The sequence below is a fragment of the Gastrolobium bilobum genome, unplaced genomic scaffold, assembly GCF_033153095.1.
Source record: "Gastrolobium bilobum isolate Gb01-03AN ecotype WA unplaced genomic scaffold, APGP_CSIRO_Gbil_v1 utg9061, whole genome shotgun sequence".
Lineage (NCBI taxonomy): Eukaryota > Viridiplantae > Streptophyta > Magnoliopsida > Fabales > Fabaceae > Gastrolobium > Gastrolobium bilobum.
Genome location: NW_026897738.1, coordinates 148,487 through 161,644, shown reverse-complemented (window position 1 = coordinate 161,644; position 13,158 = coordinate 148,487). Strand labels below are relative to the sequence as shown.

Sequence of the window (13,158 nt, the reverse complement as noted above, 5' to 3'; positions counted from 1 at the left end):
CAAGGCCAAAATGGACACAAATAAAGGACCAACCATGTCCGAGGAACAATTGTGTGTTTTCTATTGTCTTGGTTTACATGCAAGGTCGATGGTTACAAGGCATCACGTCCACCGATTGATTGAGTAGATTCGATAGGTCTGACTAGGGATGGTTATAAGGCATTGCATCCATCGATCTCGATGCATTTATTTCTCATTGATCAATAGCACATTGCATTTGAGTCTCATATGCATACAGTTGTGTTTATGAAGGTTGAACTTCTTATTCATGAGGGGAATTGTTGGAATTAATTTTTAAATTAATTACTTTTATGAATAAGAAGTTTGATTTGAAATGATGTGTCATTTCGTTGATAAACGAATGTGTTGTTTCATCCTTGAATGAGTATCTTTTAAATTGTGACCCTACGTTTTCTATAAATAAATACATAATCAAGTTTTTTAGGATGAGTTGTTTTTTCTATTAGTTTCTGCACATTCTTTGCATTTGCATTCTTCTACTCTAGTGCGATTGGTCGACATAGGTTGAGTTCGATAAGGCTATTCAATTTGGAAGTGCCGCCACAAGAATTGAGGTAATCCGTTCTATCTTGGGAGACAATTGCCCACGAATTTTAGGCACTATAGAGAGGGTAAAATTGTCTTAAGGATACAATGTCTAGCATTGCGCTCAGATTTCCCTAGTTGCATTAATATATTTTTGTATGGTACACTTTAACTTAATATTATTTCTTTTTGGTTTCTTGTTAGTATTATTCCTTTTTGGTTTCTTGTGTGCACTGCATGAAACTTCATGTGTTATTGAATCAATTTCGTAAACACAGATTATCATCTCAACGATTTTAACATTATTTTTTCTAATAGAAAGATGCTTTCAAATATATGAGATATATTTAGCAAAAGGGTGGAGAGATTGATGAAGATGTAAATTATATAACCAGAGCACATTGGATGAAATGACGTAGTGCATCCGAATTTTTTGTGACTGCAAGATTCCTCTTAGGCTAAAATAAAAGTTTTATAGAACGATAGTAAGGCTTGCAATATTATATGGAGTTGAATGTTGGCTAGCATATATGCAACATGAGCATAAAACCTTCATATTTTACGCCACGAAGAGGATTAGTCTCATCCAAATAGGTAAGGTTACCCCTAGGAAAAAAAAGGGTGAATCTGTGGTAATAAAAATGATGGATAAAATAAGAAATGAAGATATTCAACGAAAGATAAGAGTAGTACTGGTGGTTGAAAAGATGAGAGAACATATATTGAGGTGGTTTGGACACCTAAAAACAAAAGTTTGTTATTAAGAGCTTACACAAAGAGCGGAAGAGGCTGACCAAAATTTACTTAGGGGAAGGTAATAAAATAAAGCTTAATAGTTATATATATATTTATTTATTTATTGCCGTATGATATGTCTTAGGAGTTATGATGGATTGAAGGAAAGTTATTTGTATTATGAAGGGTTAGACCCGTTTTTATTCCTATATTTCATTTATTCCTATATTTCATACGCTTTTTTTAGTCATTTCCCCTTTATATCTCCATTTTTTTTAGAGTAAATACATTTTTTAGTCTCTAACAAAAAATACGGTCCCCACTTTAGTCCCTTACAAAAATAAATTAGTCAGTTAGTCCCTAACAAATTCAAAGTGGACCCATTTAGTTGAAATCGTGGTCCCTCACAAATTCAAAAAAGACCCATATTAGTCCCTCAAAAAGACTAAAATGGGTCCACCTTGAATTTGTTAGGGACTAACTGACTAATTTATTTTTGTAAGGGACTAAAGTGGGGTCCGTGTTTTTTGTTAGGGATCAAAAAATGTCTTTACTCTTTTTTTTTTACCTTTCTTTTTGTTTTCTTTTCTTCTTTGATTGATTGATTTATTTCCACTTATTTTTTTTATATTTTTATTTTACTTTTTTCTTTAATGTATTTTTCTCATTTTATTTATTTTTATTTTATAATTATTTATTATTGTTTTTAGTTTCTAGTGTTATGTCTAACTTTAATTTTATTCTTATTTTTTCTTAATCTTTTCATATTTTATATTTGAATTCATGTGATACCGGTCCCAATTAATTTGGGATAAAAATATTATTGATGTTGACGTTAATCTATGTTTTTATTTTTTTTAAGTAGGTATTCTTTTATGCATTTGTCTTACTAAAGTAAGGTATATGCTTTAAAGAATGAAATGAAAAGAAAATCAATTTTTAGAAATATAATAGAAATATATGTATGTATATACATAAATTATGAAATTCTTGAAATTTATTATGTTAACTTTTCAATCAATGATTATAAATAGGAAAAATATTTGTCTTTTTAAAGGATGGTCATTTTAGTTAAAACTAGTGTTTTTTATTTAAAATTTAAATTAAAAAAAAATCTCTCACTTTCTCCCTCATGATTTTTATTGATCTATCTCTTTTTCTCAGTTAAAATGACACAATTTTATATTTTTTAAAAGAATAAACACTAATATCTAAATAAATTTACACTTTATTCTCTAAAATATTACTTCACTTTAAAAAGCAAAATTCTGCAAAATTGACTTGTGAGTAAGTTATATTTTCTTCTTTTGTTCAAATACCAAAATGTTGGCTTTTAGCATTTAAAATAGGTAATTTTCAGAAGAGTTTTTTACTTCTTACTTCCTACTTTTTCTTTCAAATAAATTCCTGACATATTCCCATGTAGTAATTTTTCATTTTTTATGGACGATGATAGTATCCAATTAATGTTTTTAACAACACGAACTTTATAATAATTCCCATTTTATTTACATAAGGATAAAACTCTAAAGAAAAGTTTTAAATATATTCGTGGTGTTATTTTTTTAATTAAAGTATAACATGAGCACTTTTTTTTTTCTCCGATCTTAATGACACCTCGACACCTCTTTTAATGCTGTCATGAGAAATACTTACATAAACTATTAACATACTATTAATTAATGGTTCAGTATTTCTTTTTATAATTAAGTTCTTATAATTATGTGAATTTTTTTTAATAATTCTTATAAACCTTGTGAAAATAAGCTAATGTTGTGGTTCGTTTGAAATTCTTTTGAAGTCCGTTAATTTAATGATTCCATTTGTAATAAGCGGGTGTAAATGAATTAGGCTGGGTTAGACTTTGGCTTAAATAGGTTAAACTTGTGTAAAAAATATTAGGTATGATCTGGCCTATTGGCCCGTGTATGCTCCCAATTACAAGTTTGACCTGACCTATATTCAAAAAATAAAAGCCTTGGCCTAGGCCTGTTAGCCTGTTTAAGCCTTTTAAACATTCAACAATTAAATGAATAACTAAAATAATATTATTTTAGTTATTCAAAATTATTAAATAATAATTTTATTTATTATATTTTAAATAAATAATATGATATAGGCTGACCTGTAGGTTTATAAGTCCGACGTGTACAAAAAAAAACCTATGGCCTGTTTTTTAAATAGATTTTTTTATTAAAGCCTATGCTTATTCCATTTTACTACTTATAATAGGCCAAGCCTGACCTAATATAGGCTAGGTCGTAGGTCCCTGTAGGCCGGCCTAGCCCATTTACACCCCTACTCATGACACTTACTAATGCTTGATTAATGTAGTTAAATAAAAATAATGTAAACATTAACTTAACAGACTTTTAATAAGAAGACCTATTAAATTATATATATATATATATATATATATATATATATATATATATATATAATTAGATTCCATCTCCCTATAAGATATAGGTATATGAAGTATAGTAATAGAAGTTTAAAAATCCTTTTACTTTATTTTCTGTTATCAATTTTGCATTTTTCTTATGTAATATATCAAGGGTTTTATTTCTTTTATATCACATAAGAGAAATCTTATCTCCTATTTTCATTTTAATTTTTGTGTTCTATTTTTTTTTTAAGTAAAATGGGTTCCACCATTTGTTTTATGTGTAGGAGACAAGATTTCTTTTATGTGCATAAGAGAAATAAAACCTATATATTAATTCTACACTTTATTTCTAAAGGGACGGATTCAAATATGGTGCATGAACACTTGTCCAAGAAATTTAAATTTAATAATTACTATAATTAATTTTTTTGGTACATGGCTATAATGATGTTAAGTAGCCCAAATTTCCTCATATTTTAAGATAAGATATGACATTATATTTATATTTTTTCATGCTTACTTTACACATTTTTCTTCGATACCATTATATCTCAATTGATCTTCACCTTTTTTCTTTTCTTCCCTTGTTAATTGAGATTGTGATCTAACCATATTGGAAATAAGTAGGTAAACGATATTGGAAATAAGTAGGTAAAATAAATAAATAAAAGTAGACATAGTATTCCATCACTTTTAAAATAATTATATTAAGAAGTAATTCAAGCAGCGTGAAATTATTATTATCTTTAACTATTATTCCTTATTTTCCTTAAATAATAATTATTTCTTCACTAGTAAGTGATTGCTTTGTTGGTTGAGAATTGTTACCCAAACAATATGAAATAGATGGTTTTATAACTTCTTCTTCTTCTTCTTCTTATTATTATTATCATTAAACTTCTCTAAAACAGAGTTTAGCACATTAATTTTATGCTTATGAAAATCTTAGTACTCTGCAGTAAAATTATTATAACTAATGCTACAAGAATAAAATATTACACGTATTACTAACCTGTGTAAAGCAATAATTAGTGATATTGAATAATAAATGGTCAATGTTAGACAAAAATATAAACGAAGCGTTAAAACGATGTTAGTGAATAGTGATATGGTTAGATTAACACCCAAATAATAAATCACAAAACAGTAGCAATTGAAGAGGACATTATTATTTCATATAATAAATATCATGAAGGTTTAAATCTAGGACCTTCAATAAATTACACGAACTCGACGACACTATTAGACTCCAAATTATTTTATCATCACATGTCTCAATGCATACACTTAAAGGAAATAAATGTTTATCACATTTTTGGAACATAGAAAAATAATTCAAATGATTGCTTTTCCAGAAGGTTTATATGCAATGGGGATTAAGCATAGATCATTCTTCTTTGGTGCTACAATGCCAAAGCTCTCAGTCATGTCCAATTCTTCATTGTTCATTCCATTTGGTAACTTCCAATCAAAATGATAAAGCAAATTGGCAAGTGGAAGCTGTAAGTAAGGTATAGAAAATGCAATTCCTGGGCATATTCTCCTTCCAGCACCAAACGGGATATATTGGAAATTGGTGCCATTAAAATCAATTGGGTTATCAAGAAATCTCTCTGGTAAAAATCTCTCAGCTTCAGCCCAATATTTAGGATCTCTTCCAATAGCCCAAGCATTGACTATGATAGTGCTCTTAGCAGGTATCTCATATCCTTTGATAACACATTCCTCACTGTTTTCTCTTGGAATTGATAATACTTCAGGGGGATGTAGCCTCAAGGTTTCTTTGATGACTGAATTTAAGTACTTCAGATGGTTAAGGTTTGTTTCATCTACATATCCTTTAAGTCCAAAAACCTTTCTTACCTCAGTTTGTGCTTTTTCCATAGCCTTTGGATTTTTCATGAGTTCTGACATGGCCCATATTATAGTTATTGATGGTGCTCCAGTGCCACCAACAAGCATGTCCTGAAATTAACCAGCTTAATTTTAGTTAATAATAAAAGAAAATTTTGTGATGGTCTACAATTTAGCACATAATAATTTTTCTTAATTTTTTCCCAAAACAATGCTTCATCTGAAAACTGCCCTTCAACATTTTGATCATCAATTTTTCTAAATACGATTTAAATTATTGATCCAAACACACCAAAAACTATGATTGATGCCAATATTTTATGGGCTTTATTTATCTTATGTGACATAAGAGAACCTTTATTTCCTAAAACACCGAAATCAAAATGAGAGTAGGAGAGAAAATTTCTCAAATGTTACATAAGAGAAATAAAACCCATATTTTATATTGTAGAAATCCACTCAAACATTTTTCTCCCCTTCCTTCATCTTTCACCCTCCAACATCTCTTCTTTTTTCGTCTCTTCCGTTTAATCCTTTATGACGTTATTCCAATAAGGAGCTCAATATATACCAGTGTAAGAATAAACATTCTTATACTCAATATATTAAAGCTCTTAAATATAAATAAGATCAACATAAAATTGTGAATGTAACTTATACCAATATAAATGATTCTGTCCATATATGGGAGGGATTCTTTGACTATGGTGTAAGAATACAAAGTATTACTCCACATCTCAATTGTTGATCTACGTGCACCTAAAGGTTATAATTTATTAGGGATTACTAATTAACTAGTGGATATAATTTAATAAATTATAACCATTAGATGTACGAAAATTAACGGTTGAAATGTGGAGTAAAATTTCTTATTCTTACACTGAAGTCAAAAGTCCCTATATATATAATGAGATTAATATTTTTTTTGCAAGCCGAAGATAATTTTATCTTTTATACATATATGGAAAGGATCTCTTTTTTCTTATGTTGTTGCAAATTTTTTTTACAGCAACAACTGATTATAACTATTATTTCATGAAATACATAGTTATAATCTTAAATTTTTTTTTTCTCTCTTCAAAAATTGTATACTGAGGCGAAGAGAGAGAAAAAAATAATTTTTTGATTATAACTATGTATTCCCGGGAATACATAGTTATAATCTAATATAAGAAATACATTTCCCGTATGGAAATGAGTGGGAGCTACGAAGAGATGAGAGAAAAAGGGAAAAAATGAGGTCAATTCACTCTCATGTATATTTGCAGGAGAAAAATAAAGTCATATACGATTTTAAAACCAAGTAGGGAAAATGATATACTGAATAGCACACTGAATTACTGACCCACATTATTGCTTTGATGATGTTGTGAGTTATGGGATTTTCCAAGTCATCTATCTTATGATTTTTGAGAAGAACATGAAATAGATCATCCTCCAATACACCGTGGCTGCTCTTATAATTTTCCTCGAGATCTTTGAGTATATTTTCTAGGACCCTGTCACTCTCTCTCCGCACCCTTTCAACTAGAGCTTTCATTCCTGTAAGTAAAGGAAGCACTTTGATGGAAGGATAGTAATCAACAATTGAGAAACCTGCCAACATCTTTGACATTTGTCCCAATGCTGAAAAGAAAGCAACTTGGTCTCTACATTTTTTACCAAATGCTGCCCTTGAAATTATATCATTTGCCATTAACACAATTTGCATACTAAGGTTCACAATTGAACCTTCATTTGCAAATATGTTTCTAATGAGTTTTGACACCTCCTCTTCTCGTATGAGCCTGAATGATTGAACTTTTTTTGCATTTAACAACTTTGACGTGCACAACTTCTTTAATTGTCTCCAATGGCTTCCATGGGGACAGAAGGTAATGTCAGTGTTATCATAACTAAAGGATTTGGAAGAAAGATGATGAGGCCTATTTGCAAAGATGGCATCATGTGTTTTCATAACCTCTTTGGCCATTTCTGCTGAAGAGACTATGATATGTGTCTTTGATCCAAGTTGAAGGTGCATCAAGGGTCCGTGTTGGTTTGCTAAGTTCCTCAAAGTATGATGGGGCTGTGAGGAAAAAAATTGGTGAATGTTGCCTATAAGTGGTAGTTTCCATGGCCCAGGTGGTAAGTTTTTGATGGGTTTCTTCAAATTTGAAGGAATCAGAATGATGAATATTGCATGGAAAATGCAGAAGAAGGTGAATAGGATAGAACAAAGTATATGAAGCTCCATGATGAGGTGACAAATTCATGAAAAGGTGAATAGGATAGAACAAAGTATATGAAGCTCCATGATGAGGTGACAAATTCATGAAAAGGTGTTTGTGATTTTTGATAATGCAAATTGATGGAGTTTTCTCCGTATTTTGGAAGGAGTGGTGTGAGTTCCACACGTGAACCACAAAATTTGAGATTTATTTGTTTTACAAAATTATTAAAATAATAATAATAATATGATATATATATATATATATATATATATATATATATATATATATATATATATATATAGCCTTTAATGTTTCTACATTGAATGTAGATAAATTATCTACATTCGCTCCCAAAACGACTTCGTTTTGGGTTGAAAAATTATAATGAAAAAGACTATTATAACCCTGAAATAAATTATAATTACAAAAAACCTTGATTTCCGCCTCAAAATGACGTCATTTTGGGCTCAATGTAGATAAATTATCTACATTGACCGTAGAAAAAGCGAACCGATATATATATATATATATATATATATATATATATATATATATATATATATTGGGATAGGTTATTCTTATACTAGTATAAAAATAAAAAGTCTTAAGCTCATTTTTGTTGGATTTTTGGGTCTAAATCCCATAGGTTATGAATAAGAAGTTTGGTATTGAAAATGTGTGTCTTTTCGTGTCGAACAGATGTGTCTTTTAGTGTTGAACGAATGTGTCTTTTCATGTCAAACAAATGTGTCTTTTGTGTCGAACGAATGTGTCTTTTCGTGTCGAACGGATGTGTCTTTTCATGTCAAATAGATGTATCTTTTCGTGTCGAACAAAAGTGTCTTTTCGTGGCGAACGAATGTATTGTTTCATTGACAAAAAAGTGCCCTTTGAATTGCGACCTTACATTTTCTATAAATATATAGAATTAGAATTTTAGTTTAGTGCATCCATACCATAGTATTAGGGAATTTTTTATGGTAGAACCGTGGTACCATTTTTTCAGTGGGGAACACCAATAAAAAATGGGCAGAGAATGTGAAAGTGAGATGAAAAAAAGAAAAGAAAAATCCAAGTGGCAAAATTTGAATGCTTTATAATATTCATAACTTTATAACATTGGAAAAATGTGTGCCATTTTAAATAACACATCTTACATTCTTTCACTCTCATAAAGAGGTAGGATCCACATCTTTTTTCCTTTACTTTTAACATGCGACGGTGGTATCAAAAGTTCGCTCATAGTATTAGATAGAGTGATTCCTCAAACATTTAGTTTTGTTTGTTCGAGCTTTTGATCGGTAGTGCCATCGTCTTGAATACGTCAATCCGTTCTATCTTGGAAGACAATTGTTCAATGATAGGGACCCATAATATCACCACTCCAAAAGCTAGCTCAAAGGGTGAGAGTGTCCAAGGCCTTATAAATCCCACACTAGTTGCCTACACAATCAATGTGGGACTCCTAACATTGCCACCCCCTTTAAGGTCGATATCCACGATGGCTTTCACTCTGACCCGGTGATAGCCCTTTCCTCCTTTGGACGGCTTCACCCACCTATCAGGTAGCCCTTTCCGCAGTTCGACTCTCAACGAGAGCACCAAATGATAAGTTCCTTTTTAGCAAAAAAGATAAGCTTAAGAAAAAGAGAAAAATAAATTAAATAAAGCAATTTTCTGATATCTTTTCATTCATAATGGGTCTTTAAATAAAGATTACAACTAAAGCATAAACAGTACAAACATAATGGAAAGTAACTACCAAACTAAACAAAATGGAAAATAACTACCCAACTAAATAATACAAAAAACATGGAGATGCATTTACATATTCATGGGATCATGGGTTTGTATCATTCAACAACCTTCGGCATCCATAGAGGGAACAAATTGTCTTAAGGAGACAACATCTGTTGGGCTCGGATTCATCTACACATTGACATCTTTTTCATATATACCATGTGAGTTCGTTCCTTATTTTTATTGCACTTTAATTATATATTTAATTATAGCATCTTTGTTCCACGAAATCAAATCTCTTGGTGATTATTCATCCACTTTCTTCAACAACAATCTTAAGACAATTTGGGACTGTTTGGTGTGATGTATAAGGCATGATAGTATAAGCTTATACTATACGTTATGACATTTTCAGTTGTTTGATGTGACTATCGTATAGTATAAGCTTATACAGCATAATCCTTTAATACATCAAAAGATTCAAAACGATGTATAACTTAATCCGGCCTAAGATGGAAGAATAAGGCCTGATAAGAGATTAGTGTATTATTAACATCGTTGACCAGTGCAATTCTAAAAAATTAATATATTTTTAATATTGATATATTAAAATAAAAATTAATTTTTCAATATATTAATTTTTAAAATATTGAATATTTTTATTTTTATACAAATTAATTTGTTTTGGACACACTGTTCAATAAATTTTTATAAAAATCAATATCATATGATATTTTTTGAAGAATTATATAAATTCTTTATTAAAAGATATTTTTATTAAAAATATTTATTTTTATCCTATATAGTATTATATAGTGCATTACCAAATACTAAATGATATTATCTTATACAATATATTATTTTATACAATACCGTGCCAAACGCTGGATAGTATTAAAATTCAATCAGGTCTTATACTATCAGGTCTTATCCTATACTATGCACCAAACATGCCCTTTATGCTTTGAATCTGTGCTTAGTATGTTTTATATTTCTACTTTAATATACTGTTTATTGTGCAATTAAAAAATTAATCTATGTGATTGATCATACTTTCTGTTTGAGTAACAGAAATGGAATTTTTAATTGTGTTCAATGTTTTGACTTGTGAATATTCAATTGGTGGAACTCCTATTTTGATATTTTCAATTTACGAAATTCGAAAACAATTTTACATGATATATATGTTAAATCTGTGTTTTCGATTCCGATCAGTATAGTTTTTTTTTTTTTTTTTGAATAAATCTGACACCCATTAGTCCCTACTTTCGTGTTTTCATATTATCTGGAACACTAGTACTAATCTGCGTGTAAATTTTTCGTCTTTCCATGATTTTCTAAACGGTACTTAATGGTGCTTTTTGATTTTCATGTTGAATAGTATTTGTAATTTCGTGCACGATTAAAGTTTCATATTGAATTTGTGTGGACAATTACGCATACCATTTGATCAATATTTCATGAATTGGAATTGTGCCTCATTTTTCGTATTTGAATATTCACCACCAAATTCATTTCAATTCTGTTCGGATTTGTTCTGCATTGCGTATTTGTACCTGCACTTCCATGATCGGTTAATTGGTTTTGTGCCTGCACTGTGATTCTTCTGTGTTTATCTGTGTAGTTTATAGGTTTGTAATTCTGTTTCTTGCCAATTGTTACTAAAATTTAAATTCACATTGCTTTAAAATTAAAATTAGCAATGTGTTAAAGGTTTGTATCGATAATCTTATTTTGTGACTACAAATTTAGAGATGAATTCTGATTCTTGAAAAACTAGAGTTTTGAAATTGCAATATTATAAATAATCATTGGCAATTTCTTTTATTGGGTTTTATTATCATAATTTTTGGTAATTTGGTATCAATCATTAGATTGATGTGTTAGGTTTAATTGTGTGTAAATTAAATCGGATTTGATTTCTGTTTGTGTGACAGAAATGACAAGTATGAGAAATAAGAAATGTTTATTACTTGAATTGATTGTTATATTATTTATTATGGGAAATGATCAATCCTTGTGATGTTGTAAATATTGACATGTATGGTCTTTATATGTATGTAAATTGTGATTTTATGGTGTTGGCAAATGATAATTCTTGCCCATAATGCACTTTATAGCATGATGGATATAAGAGTTTTATATCTACTGAAATATTTGATATTATATGAATTTAGAACGACTATCATAGTGATGACATGATCAAAGTCAATGTGATGACTTTGAAATGTTGTAAATGACATGACAATTGTGAATCATTTTATGGTTAAATTGGAATTTATTATTTGAAATATGTGTTATAACCGAATAATGTTAAACTGAAAGTTAAAGGTATTAATTAAGGAGCGATCGAGGGAGATTTTATAATGACTCTTCGAGGAACTTTGTTTAGAGTTTGAAACTTTACACCAAACGATGGCTCCTTAAGCAATACAATCCAACAGGATTGTTGAGAAAAAAAAAACCAGACATTAAATAAAATGATGTTGTTACCGTCTGGTTTGAGGGGGGGGGGGAAGTCATTTTAATGACAAACTATATAATCAATAGAGTACCCCACAAGAAAGTTAAGAACATTCCCAATGAAATGTTAAAAAGGTAGAAAACCAACCTTAAATTATCTTAAAGTGTGTGAGTATTTGGTAAAGGACGCGAATCCGAAATAAAAAAGGGTTAAATCGAACCAAAGACAGTGGACTATGTGTTCATTGGATATATAAATAATAATGGTGTGGATCAATTATGCAAATTAAATCACTGACTCTAGTGAAACTAAGTCCACAAGTGGGTATGTGTACGCACTTTGTGGGGGTGTTGTGTCTTAGAAATCATCCAAACAAGCATGTATTACAAGGTCGACCATGGAAGCAAAAAACCTATTGCCTCAGACAAAGTTGGTGGCGTAGCTAAGTGCTACGAAACTTCCTTGAGGATAATTCGAACTGGTAGAAGCGAGTGCCTACAGTGTGCATACACTTTGATAGTCAGGTAGGGAACAAAAGGGTAAGGAATATTATGTATGATGATAAGTTTCGAAAGTCTCGATATATATATATATATATATATATATATATATATATATATATATATATATATATATATATAGGGCTTTATTAATCTTATGCAATAGGAGATAACTCTCTCATGCAATAGAGATAATCAAGTGTAGGACCCATTCACTATAGAAAAAGAAAAAAGAATAAAAAAGTAGTGTTTGATGTTTGTCATTTTAAATGATATAAGTTATGTCATTTTAGGAGAAAGATAGACACAAAAAAATGGAAATCATGGGAGAGAGAAAGTAGGTAATTTTTTTTAATTTAAAATTTAAATAAAAACTTTTTTTTGTGTCTGTCTCTCTCTTAAAAGGACAGAGTGTTATGTTATTTAAAATGACAAACACTTTTTCCAAAAAAGTAACACGAAAATCGATGTATGTGTAGGAGAGAAAAATTCTCTCCTACAACATAAGAGTATATTTTTCCATATATATATATATAAATATTAGAGACATAATCCTGTGAGGCAATTACTCTCTAGTGGTACTATTACAGATCTGTTAACTAAAGGTTTGACTAGAGAGTTAAAGGGGAATTTGTTGAAAGGAATGAGTTTAAGGCCTATCAATTGTTGATCATTGTGGTAACTCTACCTTGATGAGTGGAGATCCCATGAACTAGG

The 13,158-nt window shown here is 29.8% G+C and overlaps 2 protein-coding genes across 2 annotated transcripts; both read right to left on the bottom strand.

The window, feature by feature from the left end:
• Window positions 1-5,005: 5,005 nt before the first annotated feature.
• LOC133309661 (cytochrome P450 71D10-like) lies at window positions 5,006-5,584 on the bottom strand. The gene has a single exon (XM_061510458.1). The coding sequence runs from the start codon at window positions 5,582-5,584 to the stop codon at window positions 5,006-5,008; it is 579 nt and encodes a 192-aa protein (XP_061366442.1).
• A 1,192-nt stretch (window positions 5,585-6,776) lies between these two features.
• On the bottom strand, window positions 6,777-7,496 carry LOC133309660 (desmethyl-deoxy-podophyllotoxin synthase-like). Its single transcript, XM_061510457.1, has one exon. It carries the CDS (start codon window positions 7,494-7,496, stop codon window positions 6,777-6,779), a length of 720 nt encoding a protein of 239 aa, XP_061366441.1.
• Window positions 7,497-13,158: the final 5,662 nt, after the last annotated feature.

Coding starts and splice junctions, on each gene's coding strand:
- LOC133309660 (XM_061510457.1), bottom strand. CDS start 7,496: ATGGCCAAAGAGGTTATGAAAACACATGATGCCATCTTTGCAAATAGG.
- LOC133309661 (XM_061510458.1), bottom strand. CDS start 5,584: ATGTCAGAACTCATGAAAAATCCAAAGGCTATGGAAAAAGCACAAACT.